The sequence below is a fragment of the Hydra viridissima genome, unplaced genomic scaffold (genome assembly GCF_058129835.1).
Source record: "Hydra viridissima isolate aposymbiotic clone 2 unplaced genomic scaffold, HvirCarnegie_v1 scaffold_12, whole genome shotgun sequence".
NCBI lineage: Eukaryota > Metazoa > Cnidaria > Hydrozoa > Anthoathecata > Hydridae > Hydra > Hydra viridissima.
In genome coordinates, this window is record NW_028324311.1 from 7251855 (window position 1) to 7274047 (window position 22193).

Below are 22193 nucleotides of genomic sequence, written 5' to 3' on the forward strand. Positions count from 1 at the left end.
TTGAATGTGGTATTAGTTTATATTGACACAAGAGCCATTTTTTCTAGTGGAATTATTTTTCCGAAATGCTTATTTTTAACCAGAAATTTGCCAGATTTTTTAAAAATTAAAATTTTACCAATTGTTTTCATGAAAATGAATAATTTTACCGATTGTTAAATGAAAACGAATAACTTAACATTGTTAAGTTATTGTTTTAAAAGAAAAGAAAATAATTTTACAAATTAAATCGTTTAATGAAATTAACCATACAAAAAAAAAAAAAAAAAAAAATTATATATCTTTACATTTGTATACAATTCATTATTTTCAAATCTTTACAGCAAATTTCTAAAATGACTTAAATTTCACTATCTTTATCGCCAACATCGACGACGTCTTTGAGACTTACGTGTTGATTGATGATGTTTGATTATCACTTTCCAATCCTTATACTCTCTTTATAATCCCCTACTGAACTAAGATAAGCAAACTGTAGTGTTTAATCAACGAAAGTTATTTAATATATATGCCTTTGTAAAAAAATAACTGCAAATATTATCCATCATGTTAAGATATTACGCTCATAAAAGCAATCGGTTAATAATCAGCTGAAATTTTCTGTTCGATATATTTAAATCTTGTTAGCTGTTGCATAATTTATGGTTTTAATAATTTATGCTTAGCTTAGTTTATTCTTAAAAAGAAATCAATAAACGATACCGGTCTTCACTTTATGTAAAAATTGATATCGGTCTTTAATTTATATAACTTTCGAAAAAATTTATCTTTCAAAATGCAAAACATAAGAATGGGTATGATATAACGACTTATCTACAGAGGCATATGGCTTCTATGATCACAAAAAGTCGTTTATAAAATGATGAAATCCAATCAAAGTCATATGACAGTAGTACGCGTTTATTATATTTTGCGCCTATATTCACTTATTGAAAAAGCGAAAAAATTATTTTTCTTAATTATTGAATTAACTCAGCAAAACTTTGCTGCTGTTTGTTCGTATTAAAATTATGATGAAAATATATTTTTAGATTTAGTTTTAGATTTTATAATACTTTTAGCAAACAGAACTTATTTGCTTTTCTTCATTTTTTTTATTGAATTTATCTTTATTTGCTATTCTGTTTTTTTTAAACTTTTTGTTAAATAAAACACTATTTAATAAAAAAACAGAACGGAATTTTCACTAGATAGAAAAAATAAGTTAACTTTATTTTCGCGCAGTCTTTGTAACGCTCATTTGCGATTAAGTTAGTCGCCTGAATTCAGAATTTTTCTAAATTATAATAATTAAAAAGCGTAACTCTTCTGGTAGTTCTTCCTTCAAAGCTGAAGGAGAAGTTTTTATATGGTAATTAGCAAGAGTTTTAATTTGAGTGTACGAAAAATTTTTAATGTTTTTATATTTACATGATAGAAAATAATTGCAGTTTTCGTAGTTTGTAACGCTTTGGTATATTTTAAAAAGAAATTCCTTTTTAAAAAAAATTCTTTTGTAGATAACGCAGCAAACGGGTATAACCAACAACATTATGCGTCCCAAATCAAAAAATAATGAACAGACCATTCTAAAAACCTTTCAATCTTCTCAATATGCGATTGGTTTAAACGTGGTAAATGATATGACAATTAACCATAACTTTCTAATTTTTTTGTTTTAATTAATGATTAAGAAATATATATATATATATATATATATATATATATATATATATATATATATATATATATATTGGGGGGAGCATTAGTAGAGAGTTAGCATTAGTACGTAGCCAAATATTCAACCATTTTAAATACAGATACCAAATGTTGTTTATAATTACTTCTTCCAAAAAATATAGTAAGGTTTTAAACATTTGTTACCTGTAAACTTACCTTTTTTTTATTTTGCCGCTAAGCTAATTTTTTTCACATTTTACTGTGTATGGTGAATACGCAACTGTTTTGAGTGTTTTTATTAATGTTCTAATTTGTTCAAACTTAAGTTTAAACCTAAAAATCAAAAAAAAAAAAAGTCAAAAAAAGAAAAGTTTTTTATTACATAAAAAAATATTTCAGTTTGTAGCACTTACTCATAAAGGAATGATATTGAAATCGGGAAGCATTGCTACATAATTTTTAGCATCTGTTCTGTAGATTACATAAATACTTGGTACATTGTGGTATGGTTCTCAAATGTTTTTTCTGCTGCTTTGATATACGACGCACCAATGCACTTTAAATATAATTGTTTAAATACAAGTTACTTAAATAGGTTATGTGTTTTCAGAAAAATGCCATTTGAAAAACAACAAGATTTATGTTACAAAGGAGAAAGTGTATGTTGCAGTTAATATGGTAATAAAATCAGAGATGCTAAAATTAGTAACATACCTGTTATGACTTTATATAACACACTTAAAAAATAAAAAGATTCCTCGAAGTTAGAAGAGATAGGTAAGGAGTCTTCATTTAGTTCTAAATACCCAAAACTGCCAAATATTTAAAATTCAATAAGAAGAATTTTTAGTTGCATATTTAGTCAAAAGTAGTGAAATCCAGTATGGTCTTACTTGTACAACAAGTTTTTTCCTATAATTAAATTTTGAGTCTTGGCATTAAAATTGGCAAATCTTGGTTGGAGCAAGCTTCAATCAGGTAAATTATCTGAATTTTTTCTTAATTATGAAAAAGCATTGCAAAAATTTAAAATTCCACTCAATTGCATTTTTAATATAGATAAAATCTGAGTATCAATTGTAATGTAAACTCCTTGTTTAGTTGCTCCTAAGGGAATAAAGCAGGTAGTAAAAGCTGCATCTGCAGAATGAGGAGAAATGATCATATTTTGTACCAAAGTTGGAACTACTGGCAATACAATCCCACTAGTTTTTATATTTCCTCAAGTTTATTTAAAAAGAATTTTGAAATGGTGCACCAGGGGTTAGCTTAGGATTAGCAAACCCTTTTGGTTGGATGAATGGAGTTTGCTTCAGTTTAGAAGCATATAAAGAATCACATTAACTGTGCAAAAGATGATCCTATATTAATTTGATTAGACAATCATGAGTCCCATATTACTCTTGAAGAGACTATATTTTGTAGAGAGAATGGGATTGTGTTTGTAACATACCACTGCACTTCACACATTAACTACAACCTCTTGATGCAGGATTATATGGGCCATTTAAAGGGAAATTAGTTGTTTAATGATTACATGCTAAGTAATTCTAGTAAAGCTATATCCATATATAATTCTAGTAAAACTATAATCATTTAGAGTTTGACTGCTTTATTTAACACAAATTTAGGAACATTTTCATTAAAAAATATATCAGCATTTATTAACACTGGTAACTTGCCACTCTGTAGGTCAATTTGAAAATGATTTTGAGTCTGCATATGTAACAGATTGCCCTGATTCAAAAAAATGGTTGCAGAAAAACCCTCTATAGCTGTTACAAAATAGAGGAGAAACATTACAATCTGATGAACATGACAATACACTAGCAGTAACATCAATATGTTCATTAACTCCAGAAACAATCCATCTATATCCCAAAGGTGCAGGGCGTTGAAAATTAGGAAAATATAGTATTGTTTGTTATTTATTATCTTTATTAAAAATAGCTGAAAATATTTGTTTCCAATTTTTTCTGAATTTTTTTTTGTTTTATAATTTCCTATTGAAATTCACCAATGCTTCCCCTACACACACACACACACACACACACACACACACACACACACACACACACACACACACACACACACACACACACACACACACACACACACACACACACACACACATTATTGTTGTTGTTGTTGTTATATTATTATTGTTATTGTTATTACTATTATCATTTTTATTATTATTACTATTATTTTATTGTTATTGTTATTGTTATTATCATTGTTATCATTATTGTTGTTATTATTATTATTATTATTATTATTATTATTATTATTATTATTATTATTATTATTATTATTATTATTATTATTATTATTATTATTATTATTGTTATTGTTATTATTATTATTATTATTATTATTATTATTATTATTATTATTATTATTATTATTATTATTATTATTATTATTATTATTATTATTATTATTATTATTATTATTATTATTATTATTATTATTATTATTATTATTATTATTATTATTATTATTATTATTATTATTATTATTATTATTATTATTATTATTATTATTATTATTATTATTATTATTATTATTATTATTATTATTATTATTATTATTATTATTATTATTATTATTATTATTATTATTATTATTATTATTATTATTATTATTATTATTATTATTATTATTATTATTATTATTATTATTATTATTATTATTATTATTATTATTATTATTATTATTATTATTATTATTATTATTATTATTATTATTGTTATATAGAAACCATTATATATTAACAATAGCTTATAAAAACTGTTTCTTTGAGAAGTGTTTTATGTATGTTTTGAAAGTTTAAAGTAACATTTAAATATTATTAACTAGTTTACAGGTCCATGATAAAGAATACTACAACTTGAATATATATTTATCTATTGACTACTTCATAAGTTCCTACATAACTACAATCTTTTTTCTTATCCAGATTTTATTTTTTGCGTCAGCGCTTGTGCTTCTTTCTTGGAAAATGAATCCTACCTCATCATTGGAAATTGGCTATAAGATTGACTTACTTTTGATTGCAACATTAATTCCGCTGATTTTTGGAGTGGTCATTTGTATGATGAAGATATTGGGTTTTCAGATTGATTGCACGAGTAAGAATATTATGGTGAGCTTAATATTATGATGATCATAATTGTCATGATCAACATGCTCATCATGATTATGATTATCATCAGCCTCATCCTCTTATTAAACATTATAAATACCATAATGATAATCTTTCTGATCATTAGCATAACCATTTTGATCATCATCATTCTAAGAAGGGTGATGTTTTTTTTTAGACGCCATTTGTTCACATTGTATTTGCACTATTTATTTTTATGGCTTCATCAGTTTTGGTAATAGCAATAGCAGAAGCAAATGATTGTAAGGATGACTGCATTCAGGCAATTTATTGTGTGGTAAGGTTAAAATACATAAATACAGACACTTATTTTTACAAAATGGGATCCTCTTTTATACACAGCTGGATATGTTGCAAAAATAGACCAAAAATTAGAAGGCCAATTTTCAGTGTTTTTTTTGCCAGGGATATTGTGTTGATTAAGTTGCCAAATTATTTGTGAGAACTATAATAAATAAATGTTCAGTGGTTAATTGTTGAACTGGCTATAAATTAAAAAAAAGTGAATTAGTTCTCTTTTTGTAACTAAAGCTGTTCTTAATTTCCCCAAAGGTACAAATTTAGAAGAGAAATGGATTTAATTTGTAACAGAAAGGATTGGAAACCAAGAAAACATAAAGTTATATGCGTGGATCATTTTGAAGCAAGGTATTTAAAATATGGAAAATGAGTTACTTTACAACATGAGTTAAAACCTGTTCCATCCATTTATTCTAAAGAAACTTGTATTCCATCTTCTGTAATGCCTAAAGTTTCTAACTTTTGTAAACCACCAACTAAGTGAGATTCTACTATACCAGATGAAATTCATTCATTTCAAGAAATGGATGAAACAAAAAACATTGATATGTTTCATGAATCTAGCTCTCCAAGTGGATTTAGTTTTCAAAGATATGAAAGTTTTGTTTTATATTATTGTTTGTTTTTTTTGTAGACTCCACTCCTTTTATCAAATCAATAAGTGTTGATAACAACTTGCATGTAAAACTAAATTATAAAAGTTGTCTGCTTCCACTTCCTCATTGGTTTAAAACTATCAACAATTGTAAAATCACAAGTTTATCTATTTTAAATAATTTGGTATCATGCACAACCTTGACAGAAATTCCTATTACTTAGTTAATGAACTTTCAAAACTAATCTTTTTTTAAATCTAATGGTTATCCTCCATATTCTTCAAAAGTGTTACATTTTGCACTAATGCAAAGATATTCATCATCTCAGGCTCATTCACATCTTTTGGAACAACCTCCTTTTCTGTCAAAGTCACTATTAAAGAAGTTAGTATCAGGTGGAATTGATTCAATAAAATCGTTAAAGTTATTGTTAAATGAGGACAAAATAAGCAATCATTGTGTTATTCTTTTTGATGAAATGTATCTGCAGCAATCTTGTGAATACCGTAGTGGTAGGTTTTACCTTAGTGGTAGAATTTTGCAAATGAGATTGTTATTAAAAGAGAATTTTGACTTTTAGAAACTGGATTTAAAACCTTTTCATTCAGATGTGAATCTAAATTCAATTTCAGAACTTTTTAGTAATGAAATTCAGGAATGTGAGTTGGATGAAGATAGTAGAGAGGTTACTATTTTTGTTGCTGGATGTAAATGCAGAAAGTTACTTAAAATTTGAAATAAATACAGAATACATTGACCTACTATCCAGAGGGCGTCTCTTAACTCTCTTAAAGTTAATTGCAAGTCATGTTGTTAGTTGGTTTGCTTGATACAGTGAAACAAAGTGTACTTACGTTGGAAACTCTTAACATCAGAAAAGTTAGTGAAAAAAATTTATATGAATATAGTTTGAATCAAAAATTTCTTTGTGATAGTCATTTTGAGTGGGGGCTTTCTCTTGTCAATCGAACAGTAATAAATATTTTTTATAATAATGAGCAAAAGGTTGTAAGTGGCAGTAAGCACAAAGATACTGTATTATCTTTCAATTGGAGACAAAGAGAAAAATAAAGAAAAAATTAAAGGTAGTGAATATATATATATATATATATATAAACACACACACACACACACACACACACATACACTGTTTATACAAATAAATTGTTTTAACTACAAATTTGTTTATAATTTCAATATCGTTATCATCTCAGCTCCAAATGCTATTTTATAAATGCATCTTTACATTTTAAATGTTAAAAATTATATATTTGAAATGAACTGTGAAATATGGTTTTACTAATTTTAATATTTGATAATTTAATTACTAATTTGATATTTAATATTTCAAAACACAGATGAGTTGACCTAAAAAATTTTAAATAAGGAATACTTAATAAACTTTAAACTTTGAAAAACTTAGGAAACGTTAAGCGTTACTGTTAAAACTATTTTACGTTTTAAAACACAGAAAGTTAAAATACTAAAGAACTGGCCTTCCTATTTCTGGCCTATTTATGCAACATATCCAGCCATGTATAAAGCAGGCAATTATGTGATTTTTTCAAAACATCTTTTTTAATCTTATAGATTGTGGGTTATATTGATGGTATTAGTTTGCTTGCTCTCTGTTATTTTTATTTTAAAGAAAGGTTAAATGAGGTAACTCTATCATTACTTTTTTTTAATGTGTATTTTTACAATTTTCTGTATTTTTTGTACAATTAATTGAGAGGGGAAGTAATATATCAACAAAATGCATTAATATGCACTTAAAAAAGAGAAATTATAAACAATATTTAATGAGATATTTCACATATATAAAATGTACATATTTTACATATTAGGAATTAGGGCAAACTAACAAATCTGTAAATATAAAAAAGCTTGAGGAGAGATTCTATCAAATAAACCAAGATAAAAACTTTTTTTATGTGAAGTGCTTTATTTTGAAAATAAATGAGCAAAATACTAAAATTGATCTGAATATTTAAGTTTGCTATATAGTTTATTAACTGTTGACATGGTTTATTTTGCCAATTTTATGATTGCTACAAACTAAAACTAACCATTGATAATTTATGTTAAGGTTGCATCTACAAAAGATTATGAGAGTTATTTAAAAGAAAAGGAAACACGCAGTAGAGTCTAATGAAGTGAAAAAGTGTGACGTGAAGATTCTTTGGGATTTTAGAGCAATCCTAAAAAGAAATATACTTCTAAAATGAATCTTGTTGTACAACTGATTGTCCTATAGACGAATTTCGTAATGCTAGCAGTTTGAGTACCTAACGATTTTCTTAAAGGTTGAAAAATGAAAATAAAGCAGCATTATTTCAGTTTGAACTTTAAGCTATCATCTTTATATATTTACCATATATTTATTGATGCTGTGATGTTTTTTTTGCTTTATGAGTATATTTGTTTTTTTTTTGTTTTTTTTTTATCTCTTATAAAAACTGCATTGAGAATAAATTTAAAAAATGTTTATTCTGTTTTTAACTTAAGAAATAAATCCGGCAGTCATTTTTAATTTAAAATAAAAAAAGAAAGCTCAAATAAAAAACTTTGTTCTAAATATACAATTTTGAACAAATAAAAAGTGTACGCTGAAAGTTTAGATTGCCTATTGTTCTCAAAAGTCGTGACAAAATTTTTTTTGAAACCATCGCCTTAGGGCAATATTAGCAAATCTGCAAATATTGCCTTCGGGCCCAACTTAACTTCGAAATCTTAAACAAATTTTAGATGCTTTCATTATCAGAAAATAAAATCATGTAGCAATGAGAGAGAGAAAGGGAGAAAAGTCTATGCTTTATGGCAATACTGCATGATCTTATTCAAAACGGACTAGCTAATACGGTGGTATAATATGACGATCTTTGTACATATGTTCCTTAGATAGGAGCTCTTTAAATATTAAAAGTTTTGTTGAAAGAATTGATGAAAAATGTGCAAAAAAGTTATTTTGTGTAATTACCAACATTAAAAGTATTTTAATGAAAAGCAATTCAAAAAATAAATCGCCCCTCATTGAAAAGTCAAGTGGTTTATTTTATTGTTTCTGTTCATTTCTAATGGATAAATTTGAATTGGTCAACCATGATTGCATGGTAAATACTAATGCGTTCACCCTACTTGCAAATAATAAAAAATTGAATAAAAAAGGAAAGTTTCAGATAAAACTAAAAGTTAATTTTAGAAATCAAGTAGTTGAAGAAGAAAATGAGCACATTCACCCACCTTCCTTCTCCATGAATGACGTTACCGCAAAAAGTATTAGCTGAAATTGACCATTGTGTATCCAGAATTGTGCAAATAATAATCAGATTTCAATGAAGAAAAGATAAAAGATCAGCTAATCCCAATAACAGGATAGCTATTCCTGTAATACTAGCATTTGGCTAACAAAAACTGGGTGGTGAACAATTTTTACTATATGACAAAAAAATCAGAGCTTTAACTTTCGCTACTCACTAAGATCCGTTTGTTGAAAAGCTTCCGGCTGTTGAAGAGGTGTCTGGTTAATGGAGTTATCTAAAGAATGGTTTGGTGGCGGCATAGTTTGGTGACAGCAAAGTTTGTCCGGAAATTTGTCATTGTTGTTGTATACAAACCACTATTTCATGTAATTGTGGGTTGCTGCAAATTAAAAATAAACAAACTTGCAGCAGGTTCTTTCTAGAGCTTTTGGAATTTTTTCGGAAATCCACCAACAGCAATCCTATTTCAATTTGAAGTATTGCTTATTAAAGCGATCACATGAGAACTCTTAAATATCTATACCATCGATACCATCGATCATAGATCAATAAAGCAGTTCTGTCAATTTCAATCTCCATATGAAAAATTTCTAGTTTTTACCTAAAACGTAATATAAATAAATATTGCATTTCGAATATTTCTAGAAGCCCTAATCATTTTTCACTGACTTTTCAAGAAAATGGAGTTTGTAATTGCAAAAATGCACGAATTTTGAGTAAAAATGATTATTTCTTCCTGAATGGCGGAAGACCTGTAGCCGACTACTTTGATATTTGAGGATATGCATGTATTTGATGAATTTTAAAAATCAAAGCCTGTTATTTATGTTTTTAATTAAAAAAATAAATGTTTCCTTGGCATAATTTTCTTAACCACATTGTAAAGCGCATTCTTGATCATAATCCTGTGATTAATTTCAACTCATGTGTAAATAAATATAAAGTTATTATTTTACTTCAACTTTGAATTTGATGAAGCAGGTTTATATAAGGCTTTCATACAAACGGACGGAATCTGGAAAAGTGCCTGAAGTAAAATCCATTCTTTTGAGTCAACTTTTACCATTCCAAATAATATTGAAAATAAGATTGTAAATAATATTGAAAAATTGTCCAGACACTGTTGTTTACAAAAATTGTTTCCCAAACAGTGCAAATTCTTGTCGCCCTAAAGGTTACCTAATGAAAACAAAGAAACAATTAGTCAAGAAGCTTCGAGACTGCAAAATGAACTAAAAAATCATCAATCTTGTGTTTTCTCTGAAGACTCTAAGATAAGTATTACTTTTAAAGGTCTCTTCATGATGATTGATGATAATCGTTAATAATCGTAAAAAAATCGAAAAACCAAACTCAATGCTTATCTTTTACATATTTTCTTCATAATGTGGGGCGCTATAAACCTGCGTCTTTTTCTACTACAGAGCAGTAAAATTGCAGTATGCAGTTGAGAGCAAACACAACCTAGAAATCATTTTGGTAGATGGAAAGGGTGCAACTATCCTTCGCTGTCACAAGGTAAACTCAGATTTTTCTTTATGTGGTCACCTTAGAAGAACAAAATGAGATTGCATCACTACATAAATCAAAATCTGGCGGTGCAGATACAAGTAATAATGAAAACACATCTACAGTTCTTTTTAAAAATTCTGTAATCGTTTCTAAAATATTAGATGATTAAAATATTAGAAGTTGGTGATGAGATTATTAAATAAAAAACCATCCTTATAGGATGCATAATCTAAAATTAAGGATAACGGTAAATAGTGATTCATGGATTAGATATCAAATTTATGGAAAATGTGTTATATGATCCTAAAATAACATCGGATTATTGCAGGTGTTTAAATCGATTTTGTTAAGATTCCTATTGCTAAAAAAAATCTTATGAACGCTTAGTCTCGGGCACTTAAGATTTTTTAAGCTAACTTATTGAATAAAGAAGTCAAAAAATATTTCGCGCGAAATATGCGACAGAATAATCAAATAAACTTTATCACATAAGCAGATATTACCTACCTGAAACATAATACTCAGAATCTTTACTATGCTCTGGGTTTGAAATGGCACCAACTACCCCAAAGCAAAACAAAAAACGTACTAAAAGTGCAACTCCGCGTAAGATATAATTTTTACCTAAAAGTTTCTAAGTAATAAATAACTATGTAAAAAAATAACCAGATAGAACAACTGTATATATATATATATATATATATATATATATATATATATATATATATATATATATATATATATATATATATATATATATATATATATATATATATATATATATATATATATATATATATATATATATGTAATTCAATTGATATTCATTTTTTTATTAAGATTTTTTCTCTCTAACGGTTTTCTATCAAATAGTGTCCCTTACGTGCTTATCCCTAATTCCGGTTATGCAAGTACTTATATTTTTAGTGACTTTTCCTAGATTTAAAACTTTTACCTTGTAAAAAATGTGCTATAAAAGCTTTCAGATTGTTAAAAATAATTTACTAAGCTACTGAAAATGTTATTTTCTTTTAAAGTGATATTATTTATAGCACTTTAAAAAAAAGAGCTATTTTTATTTTTATAAGAACTACTTAGAATTAGCCTAGATTCAAATATTTAAATCAAAAATTAGACATCTAAATTTATTTCAGACCTATAATTTAAAGTTATAAAGGATTTAAAAAATCTGCTTTAAAGAGTAAGTTTTTTTCTATGCTTATCAAAGTTTTAATAAAAAGCATTGTAATTTAAAATCCATATTATTACTTTTTATATTAACTTTTACTACAATTGTTTCATTTTAAAATATAGAATCAGAACACTCTGATAGATCAACACATCGTTTTACACATCAATCCTCAGATTTGCAACCTTTATCAGATGATGCCTCTTTACAACCACCATTCCAGCGTAGGCGTATAGACAAAGAAATGCCAAGTTCACCTCTTTTAGAAATACCAGTGTCTCCTAGAACTCCACAACAAGACCATGGTATGCTTGATACTTCAATGAACAGTCGGACAGGTCTGTTAAATACAAGTGAAGTTGAGCCACAAAGTTCACCATTGAATTATGGAACTCCTTCTTCCCAAATGGGAAGTGTTAGAGGCACACCGTAAGTTATATAGTTTTAACTTAAGTTAACAATGTTACTCTATTGTCTTGTTTATTTATCAACAGTTAAAAATTCATCTATAAACAAAGTTTAATTAACAAGATGATTTAAAAATGTGTTTATATACATTTTTAAGTTACCTTATTCATACATAATTGGTTTGGTGAAATTAAACAAAAAATATCAAGTATTCAACTCACAGGTTAATTTACATACCACTGTGGTGCTGAGTCTTTCACAATTGGTTTATACTCTAAAATAAACATAAAGAAAAAAATATTTATTAAACTTTTAATTCTAATCTTTTTATGTAACATTGAGTAATTAAAGTTAAAATTTGTCCCTCAATCACACAAAAGTTGAAAAAAAAAAGATAAAAGTGTAAAAAAAAAACATCTGTCTGGTTTTAATACTGTTTTCTTTTACAAGACTGTGCAGTATACATAAAAAAGACAGTAGAAAAGTTTTCTTTTATGTGGCTGAAACAGCCACAAAAATTTTTTCTTGTCAAATATAGTGCACAATCTCTGTTGTAATCGTTATGAAATTTAGGTAAACCAATCTGATGCAAAAAAATATAATTATTTCTTGACTGCCTGCAGTTTCTGTGTACAGAACTGACTATTTTTTTGGTAACTTCAATTAGCATATTATTCCATTCTCTTTCAATGATAGGGATAAGTCATTCTAGTTGCTAATTTTTTTTTATTGAATTTTTCTGAATCAAATTGAATGCCCACATGCATTCAATTTGATTATAATCTGGAGATTGGGCTGACCCTTCAAGTATCTTTTTAATGCTTTCTGAAAACCCCAAGTTGGCTCATCACAGATGTCATATTGATTAAAACAGTAGTTATACAATATATTTGCCAAAGGTTAGATGTATTTTATAGAAAATAATCAAAACTTAATAAATAAATGAAACAAGTAAATTTACATGGTTTTTTTATTTAAAAAAAAAATGTGACAAGTAGATATAAATAACTTTAATTGCATAGAATTTTTTTTTAATTCTGATATTCACCTGACTGATAAAAGTTATATTATCTTGGTTTGTCATTATTTCCAAACACAGTTCAGTGAATTTCTTGTAATATTCATGTTGATGCTATACTACAGAAAAACTAAAGACTATTCCTGTTACTCTGTATGTCAAATAAAGAGTTAGTACATTATTGCCAACTGAATAGTTGTTAAATATAGTTAAATAAGAAAATAGAATTAGTGATGCTAGCAATACTATTTTTTATGTCTTTAAGATGTGAAGTATGAAAGTTAACTGGACTGAAGTATGAAAGTTAACTGGACTGAAGTTGCAAGACAATTTCCTGTTTTTTTTTAGTTCTTTAAGATAATTTATCTTCTCTTATTGATTGTTACTCTTTTCTTCCGTTTTTTGTTTTGTTTTGTTTCTTTGGATTGTTTCTTCACTAAAATTAGTTTAAGTAGATTTTCCCTCTGACAAGTTTTTTAGTAGTCATACTTTTTAATTGATTTAGCCGTTGATAGAGAATAAATCATTATGCAAAAAGAACATTATAGATCTTAAAAAACAATTTATGATAGGATAAAAAATAAAGCAAACAAGTTTATATTCTTTTAGAATAAACTAGAAAATAGATTAAATAAGCTTTTTAGGACTTTAATTAACATATAATTACAGTAAAATGAAAAAAAAAGTAAAAAAAATAAAAATAATCAACTAAGCACCATGTTTCCTCTTCAAGGTGTTTGATGGATTTTTTTTTAAACACTTGTTCAAAATTTTTGAAACAGATATACTATATTATACACATATGATTTACATTTCATTTTAAAATGTAAATCATTTCTTATAATAAAGTTAAAATCCATTATTTAAGCTTTATAATATTGTTTGATCTAGCTTTTATATATATATATGTATGTATGTATGTATGTATGTATGTATGTATGTATGTATGTATGTATGTATGTATGTATGTATGTATGTATGTATGTATGTATGTATGTATGTATGTATGTATGTAGAACTTGTCTGCAAACTTTTATAAGTAATATTATAGGTTATTCTTTTTACATTGGCTTTACACTGACTATCTACCTCCTTTTAAATTTTATTTTAAATTGTAGGAGAGGAACACCAGCACGCCTAAGAAGTGATGTAAGAAGCAACAGAACTTATAGGCAAGTAAATGTTGGAGCAAGTGAACAGGTAGTTTAGAATACTGAAAAAGAAGCTAAAATATTTGTAAATTACATTTGTGTTAATTTAGCTAATAATAAAACTACAAATACTTGATTCTCAAGTTATTTTACTATAGTCTGATACAAATGATCCTGGTCTTTCAAGTGAAATTCAAAGTGAACCAAAACTGGTCATTTGGGGAACTGATGTTGTTGTAACAGAAACAAAAGAAAGATTTCGTCAGTTTGTCCTCACTTACATTGACAATGATTTTGATGAAAATAATGAATACGAGCAAGATAAGCCACTGTATATGCAAAAACTGGAAGAAGTAAGCAATAAAGTATTTTCTGCTCAAAGACTGTTTATGTCATTCTTATTGAAAAGTTGGGAAATTTTTTGGAATAAATCATTAACTTTTTTTCTTTTCTTATTTTCAATGAGAAAAATTTAGCAGAGCAGAGATTATTTTGTGTTTTCCTAATAATCTAATTGGTTGTTCTTAGATCAGCATCACAGAGAATGCCTTTTTAAATATTGATTGTAAACACTTAAAAAATTACAACAGCGATTTATACAGGCAGTTGATATGTTATCCACAAGAAGTGATTCCCACTTTTGACATAGCTGTAAATGAGTTGTTTGAAGAGAAATTTCCGGACACTGGTCTTAATCACCAGATACAGGTGTTAACTGTTTTTTTTTATATTTAGGTTTTTTTTTACTTTTAGAAGGAAGTTTGTTTAATGATCAGCTATATTTATTTTAGGTTCGGACATTCAATGTTGACAAAACTATGAACATGCGCTCATTAAACCCAGAAGGTATTTTTTTGTGGGTAAATCTATAGCTTAATTTAAATCAGTTAATTGACATTAACATTTCTTTGATGATGTTGTTTTTCAAATTTATTCTCAAAATAAGTTTGTAATATATAGATATTGACCAAATGATTACTATAAGTGGAATGATTATACGAACATCCAGTATTATTCCTGAGATGAGTGAAGGTGAGTTAAAAGAGTAATTTTATTAAATAGCAAAGATTATTTAGATGTATATTGTTATATAAAAAAGATAAATAATATGCATATTGAAAGTGCCTCTTGAAAATCAGTGAAATTTTCTTTAGTTCATTTGCATTTAAATTAGCAACTGAAAAATAGTTTTTTGTGGTAATAAAAAATAACTATTACATGAGCAGCATTTCGTTTAAAAAATCAACTAGTTTACAATTTCATATGTATAATATTTTTATTGGATTTTCAATGGTAAAGCAATGAAAGTGTTATTTTATCACAATTAAAGTTAATAAATCTGCTAGAAAAAAAAAGGAGCAAAGTATTCAAACCATCAAAACATAAAAGTTATTGCTTATTTATTTGATTAAACTTTTAACAAATTTAATTCTCAAAGTTGTATGCTGTGCTTTTACTTTTTTTTTTTTTCAATATTGCTATTAAACAAATTGGTAGCGTTCTTCAAGTGTCATGTTTGTCACATGTCTCAAACGGTGGAGATTGATAGAGGTACTATTGTTGAACCAGCTTCTTGCTCAAACTGTAACACTCAACAAGGAATGGGTCTTATACATAATCGCTCACGTTTCACTGATAAACAAATGGTTAAAATGCAAGAATCTCCAGATGACATGCCAGCTGGACAAACCCCTCATACTGTTATAATGTATGCATACAGTGACCTTGTAGATACTGTTCAAGCAGGTGACAGGTGATGTACAGTTTTTTTTAATCTGCTTTAAAGTTTCAAAAAGTTTTCATAAGTAAAATCAGGAACTACATTTGCTTAATTTTTTTTTTGGCTTTTGGCTTAGCTATAGATGATTTTGAAATAAATGGTTCACTTGAATAATTAATAAACTTCTTTGTAATAACAGTGCAACATACATATTAGGATATGCAGTAACATTTAATGCTGCAAAAGCATTTATGTTAGTGTACATGTGATACATGTTTAAGCTTAACTAAAACTCATTTATGTTTAGTTTATACTCAATTCATAAGTTAAATCAAAATTAAATGTAAGAGTTTTGCATAAGTTTTTTTATTAACACAGAGTTTTCAGTTTATTAAAGTTGTAAAAGTTTGAGTTTAAAATCTGGAAGATATTTTTAGTTTCAATCCCAAAGATCCCCATAAGCAATTTTAGATGTTTAATTTTAAAGTCTTTATTAAGTTATGCATTAATCCTAGTAATATTGTTAGTTTGAACTTTAGAGTAACAGTAACAGGAATATACCGTGCTACTCCACTTCGTGTGAACCCACGAATGAGAAATGTGAAAGCAGTATACAAGACATACATCGATGTTATTCATTTTCGAAAATCAGACAAGCGTAAACTTTATGAAAGGGACTCAGACAGGTAATGTAATTATTTTTTTAAAAGTAAATGCAATAAATTTGCATAGAAAAACATCTTTTAAAAGCAAACTTACACATGATGTGAATGAAGTTGGTAAAAATAAAATGTACAAATAGAACTAATCTTTAAAGGACTTAAATATAAGTCTTATCTAGTCTTCTAAAAACTTAAAAACTATGCTCTTATACAATACATATAAGAGCATAGTATGTAAGAACAGTTGTTAGGTGGTTTGACCATCATTTTTTTAGTCAAGTAGCATTTACTCATGAAAGAATTGAATACTTAAATGAACTTTCAAGGATGCCAGATATTTATGAGAGACTTGCCCATGCATTAGGTGATTGTATAATTCTAATTTTTTAAGTATTTATTTCAATGTTTCAGTGAGTTTTGTCAGATAGTAACATATTTGACTCATTTAGTTTTACTTATTTTTATAGCCCCAAGTATTTATGAAAACATTGACATTAAAAAAGGCATTTTATTGCAACTCTTTGGAGGTACAGCAAAAGACTTTACTCATGCAGGCCGTGGAAAGTTTAGGTAGTTTTACAAACTGGCTCTATTTCTTTCATATGATTTGCTTTTTAATGCTATATTTTGATGATGTTTTTTGTCAGCTATATTTCATATGATTTGTTTTTTGATGGTTGTCAGCTTCTGTATTATTCAAGTACTTGAATTTTTTAACTTTGCAACTAAGATATGTAAGTTGCATTTTTATTTAGATATAGATACATAGTTAAGTTTTGTTTTGAAATTATTTTTCAGGTCTGAGATAAATATTCTTTTGTGCGGCGATCCTGGAACAAGCAAATCACAGCTGTTGCAAGTATCAAATTTTTTGTTTTGTGCATGAATGCTTATTTAATTTTGCAATCAACAAACTGTATTTTACATGAATTGTTTTTACTAGTATGTTCACAACCTTGTCCCTCGTGGTCAATATACATCTGGAAAAGGTTCTTCAGCAGTTGGTCTGACAGCATATGTTACACGAGATCCAGAAACAAACCAACTTGTTTTACAAACGTGAGTTACCTTCTTCAAATGCTACTTTATCATTTTTTTACAGTTGCAGATTTATTAAGTCATAATTGCAAGTACAGTTAAGTCATTTTTATAATTGCATTAATTAATTAATTGATAGTCATTTTTACAGCTGCAGTTTTATTTTAAATAGTTTTACTCCTTTAAATAAAATATACATTTTTTTATTAACTTTCATTTTTTCAATTTGGTTTAAGTGGAGCTTTAGTATTAAGTGACAATGGGATTTGTTGCATTGATGAATTTGATAAAATGTCTGAAAGTACTCGGTCTGTTCTACATGAAGTAATGGTAGGTTGTTTTTTTTTAGAATCCTTAATTCTAGTGTATAAATGATAGTCTCTGTTTCCCATCCTGAGATTACTGATATAGTTACAATGATGAAAAGTAATTATTGCAATAGTATAGTAGTATGTCAGTAACAGTATTACAACTGCATAGAAGATTACATTTTAGTTATCTCTTATGTTGTCTATTACACTTAACAGCTTCTTTTTTTCAAAAAATTTTCATAGAAGTCTTTTAATGATATATGCTGAACAAATAAAATACAATACTGCTCAAAGATTTAGCACACATTAGATTTAAGTTGCGTTTTTTTCTTTAAAAATGAAATAAAAGTAAAAAAAAAGAAATTCAAGGTTTTTTAAAAAATGAAACATTTATTTGACTTTTAATTACATTAAGAGAAAAAAAACAAAAAAAAAACAACAAGTGTCTATCACTAAATATCTTTAATCAAAGTTAATATATAAAAAAAAGTTAAAAAAAAGCTGCTCATAAGTTTATCGCACACCTGGATTTAAGTTTGCTTTAATAGCAAGATCAATAAGGGATATGTCTACCTTTGTTCTTTATGCATAGCTCACATCTTTTAATCGAATCAAAAAGTTTTTGGCAATAATCAGTTGATAAGCTGTTGATAAACTACTCTTTCAAACTTTCCCTAAGATGTTCAGCTGATGTTATGGGAGCTTTAGTGAGTTTACGGTCCAGTACAGTCCATACATTTTCGATTGGATTAAGGTCAGGTGATCTAGCCGGCCACTTAATGTTGTAGTACCTTAATGTTGTAGTACCTTAATGTTGTTTTCTTGAAACCAAATAGTCACTGTTTTTTCCTTGTGAGAAGGAGCGTTGTCTTGTTGAAACTGCCACTCTGACTCATTGTTATAAAAGATATCTCTAGTCAGGATTAAATGATTTTCAAGTGTTTCGATATATTTATGTTGATCCATACAACCATTGTATAAGTAGCAGAGACCTAGGCTGTCATAAGTGATGCAACCCCATATGTCTACTACACCTCCACCACCATGTTGTCGCGGCACAATGAAGCGACTATAAAACATCTCATTATGTCTTCGGATAATCACTCTGTTCTTTTGGTTAATAACTGTAAAGTTGGATTCATCACTAAATCTTATTCTTCTTAGTTCTCTAATTAACATGGTCTCTGTTTAAGTTAAAAAAAGATGGTTAAAATAATGCAATGTTTTTTCTTTTTTTTTTTTGTTCAATATAAGGTTTGTTTTAATTAACTGTAGATAAAAAAAATTGAAAAGGTATATGAAGTCTACCACCTAAAAATTCACTTAAAAGAAGAAAAATGAAACTTAAATCTAATGTGTGCTAAATTTTTTAGCAGTATTTTAGTTTTAACAATCACAATAGGAATTCTTACAAAAAGATATAACTGTATGATAATTTTTTTTACTTTTCTAAATCAATTAATTTTTTAGGAGCAGCAAACACTTTCAATTGCAAAAGCTGGTATAATTTGTCAGTTAAATGCTCGCACCTCCATTTTAGCAGCTGCAAACCCACAAAAATCACAATGGGATCCCAGCCTTACTACTGTTGAGAATATTCAATTGCCACACACATTACTTTCAAGGTCTGTTTTAATACTCAGATAAGTATTTTGATTATTCTTTTTGAATTTATACATTTTTAGGCAATTACAACTTTTAGTCTTGTCATTAAGATAGTTAAATATATTTAAGACACCATTGGTTTGTGTAAGTTTTATCAATGGTTTATATTAATCACTGCTGCTAAAAAAGCTGGTCATTAAAACATAAAATGAAATATATTCAATAAAACCATGAGAACATTTTTTCAATAAAAATCAAAAGTTTATAGATTTAATTTGTGACTAACATTCTTTCTTCTTTCAATCAAGATTTGATCTAATATTCTTAATGCTGGACCCTCAAGATGAGCATTTTGATCGGAGGTTAGCATCACACTTGGTTTCACTTTATCATATGTCAGAAGTAGAGGCTGATGTAGAATCAGTGGTAAGCAATTTTTTATTTTTTTATTGTATGTTTAAGATTAAATTTACATATATGGAAAATATTATATTTACTTATTTATAACATATATTTGGATATTTTTTATGGAGATAGATGCTATAATAAAAGGTTGAATTTTTTCATTTAGGATATGAGTACTTTAAAAGATTATATTTCATATGCCAAAAATAATATTGTGCCAAAGCTTAGCGAAGAAGCTGGACAGCTCTTGATAAGCTCATATGTTGGTTTGTATTTAACTTCGTATTATTCTTTAAAGCTGTAAAGTTTTTTTTTTTTAATTTTGTTTGCTTTGTTCTAAACTTGGATTTTATTTAGTTTAATTTTAATTTTTTTGAGATATGAGAAAGGCCGGTGGAAGCCGAGGGTCTATTTCTGCGTATCCTCGACAGTTGGAGGCTTTAATACGAATGGCTGAAGCGCATGCAAAAATGAGGTGTGTTTCTTTCTAGGTGTTTTGGTTATTGCATTTATGAATATAGATTTATGTGTATGTGTTTGTATATATTATAATATATTGTAATATTATATAAATGAATATATGATAAGTTTCAAATCTTGATAGTGACAAAAACAATTTTACCTTAAAAATCTGTTTGCTTGTCAATTTTTTTAGGTTTTCAAAGTTTGTCCAAGTAGTAGATGTTGAGGAAGCGAAAAGGTACATACTTTTAGCTTTCATAGTTTTTATTTTCATAATTTTAACGTTTTTATAGTTATTGACAAAACTTTTTACCTCTATAATGGTAAAAATAAAAATAGTTGCAATGTCACAAAAAGTAGCTCTCACAAAAAACTTATGATGAAATAAAAATGTTTTTGCTCAGATTGCACCGCGAAGCTTTAAAGCAGTCTGCCATGGATCCAAAGACTGGCATGATTGATATTAATATACTCACTACTGGGTTGAGCATCACAGACCGAAAAAGACGAATTGATGCGTCCAAAGCTTTGTTAGAGTTGTTAAAAACCAAAGGAAGAGTTCCGACTATAAGTTACTATAAACTTTTCGAGGAGTTCCGAGAGCAATCTGAGGCGGTAAGTATCAAATATACTTGATACAAATACGATTAAACGTATTTATCAAAAATTTACACCGGTCATTACTTTTTGTTTTTTTAGAAAATAAGTCGCTCTTTATTTGATGATGCGTTAAGACTGCTAAAAGACGACGACTTGATTCTTATGCCAGAGGATAGAAAAACTATACGGTTAATTTAAACTTGATGCCTGAACTCCAAAGTCGATGTTTTGATATTCAGAACAGATGATCGAGTCCAAGCTATTCTTATGAAATAGCTTTTGACTGATAACTGAAAGAAATTTCACTAATCATTTTTCAGTATTTTTTGGAAAATATTTTGAAATTTTTTAGAAAGAAAAAGTTTTCTTTCTAAACCCCATCATTTTTTTTTTTTTATAAAATAAACTATAGCGCCCTCTACAACTTTTTTCAGTAATATAACTGGTTACAAATGGCGGATCCTTGGAGCGGTGCTGTTGGGGTAGATAAATTTCAACACACATTGTCCATGTACTCTACAACGAAAGTCTCGCAGTATTTAGTTTATGGAGAATTATTTGTGAAGTTGCATGAATGAGTTACTTATCCAATCTGGTGTACGTTTGCAAAACATCGATACTGAATAAGTGATTGATCAGCTTGTGTAGCAGCGAACATAATATCCTTTTTTATATCATCCCTTAGAAATCGTGTATAGGTCGGCAAATACAATGCAATCAGGAATATCCGGCGCAAAGTTGCCGGGTACAAAATGGGACATTTTATGGGTGTTAATTTAATAAAATGTATTTTATTGTTTTGAAGATATGAAAGTTTTTTTGTCTTAAGGGTTTCTTTTTGTTATTCAAAAACTGGTCCTACGGGACTGGGGTCAAGGAATGGTTGGAGGGGTTGAAACTTGGTTCCAGCCATACGCACCCTGAACATTGAGTCCGCGGTAATCGGAACTTGGTCTTAAACCTCTCCTGGGTAAAAATGTCTCCAAGTACAAAATTTGGTGCACATGTGCAGATTTGCATAAAGAACAAACAAACAGACAGACATTCATTTTTATAGTATAAATTTTTTTCGTTTACAAAATGATTATTTTTAAATTTGCATTTGATAATATAATGTAAATATTA

The 22193-nt window shown here is 27.5% G+C and overlaps 2 protein-coding genes across 13 annotated transcripts; both read left to right on the plus strand.

The window, feature by feature from the left end:
- The first annotated feature begins 720 nt into the window (after positions 1-720).
- On the plus strand, positions 721-8212 carry LOC149881032 (uncharacterized). Of its 12 annotated transcripts, none has more exons than XR_016445722.1 (6): positions 727-892; positions 1500-1613; positions 4622-4793; positions 4986-5105; positions 7315-7386; positions 7814-8212. XR_016445722.1 is itself a non-coding variant. In XM_090069063.1 (6 exons), exons 1-6 carry the CDS (start codon positions 860-862, stop codon positions 7874-7876), a joined length of 522 nt encoding a protein of 173 aa, XP_089925189.1. In that variant the 5' UTR covers positions 733-859; the 3' UTR covers positions 7877-8212. The 12 variants fall into 12 exon arrangements, 10 of the variants coding, with proteins under 10 accessions (XP_089925194.1, XP_089925189.1, XP_089925186.1 ...); XM_090069063.1 differs by having other exon boundaries at positions 733-892; positions 5038-5105; XM_090069060.1 differs by having other exon boundaries at positions 740-892; positions 4622-4807.
- Positions 8213-10935: 2723 nt separating this feature from the next.
- On the plus strand, positions 10936-21896 carry LOC145194102 (DNA replication licensing factor mcm4-A-like). The gene is made up of 21 exons (XM_090068126.1): positions 10936-11105; positions 11814-12117; positions 14233-14314; positions 14424-14618; positions 14794-14973; positions 15057-15111; positions 15226-15297; positions 15763-16018; positions 16525-16671; positions 16923-17011; positions 17115-17217; positions 17446-17506; positions 17591-17706; positions 17922-18015; positions 19467-19621; positions 19910-20027; positions 20173-20272; positions 20385-20481; positions 20662-20706; positions 20873-21083; positions 21168-21896. The coding sequence occupies exons 1-21, from the start codon at positions 11051-11053 to the stop codon at positions 21264-21266; spliced, it is 2634 nt and encodes an 877-aa protein (XP_089924252.1). The 5' UTR covers positions 10936-11050; the 3' UTR covers positions 21267-21896.
- The last annotated feature ends 297 nt before the right edge of the window (positions 21897-22193 follow it).

Bases quoted from the DNA above. Each gene is read 5' to 3' on its own strand.
- LOC149881032 (XM_090069060.1), top strand. From the start codon at position 860: ATGATGAAATCCAATCAAAGTCATATGACAGTA. The intron at 5,106-7,314 runs GTAAGGTTAAAA...TTAATCTTATAG, and splicing joins TTCAGGCAATTTATTGTGTG to ATTGTGGGTTATATTGATGG. The intron at 7,387-7,813 runs GTAACTCTATCA...ATTTATGTTAAG, and splicing joins TTAAAGAAAGGTTAAATGAG to GTTGCATCTACAAAAGATTA.
- LOC145194102 (XM_090068126.1), top strand. From the start codon at position 11,051: ATGGCACCAACTACCCCAAAGCAAAACAAAAAACGTACTAAAAGTGCA. The intron at 12,118-14,232 runs GTAAGTTATATA...TTTAAATTGTAG, and splicing joins GGAAGTGTTAGAGGCACACC to GAGAGGAACACCAGCACGCC. The intron at 20,707-20,872 runs GTACATACTTTT...GTTTTTGCTCAG, and splicing joins GATGTTGAGGAAGCGAAAAG to ATTGCACCGCGAAGCTTTAA.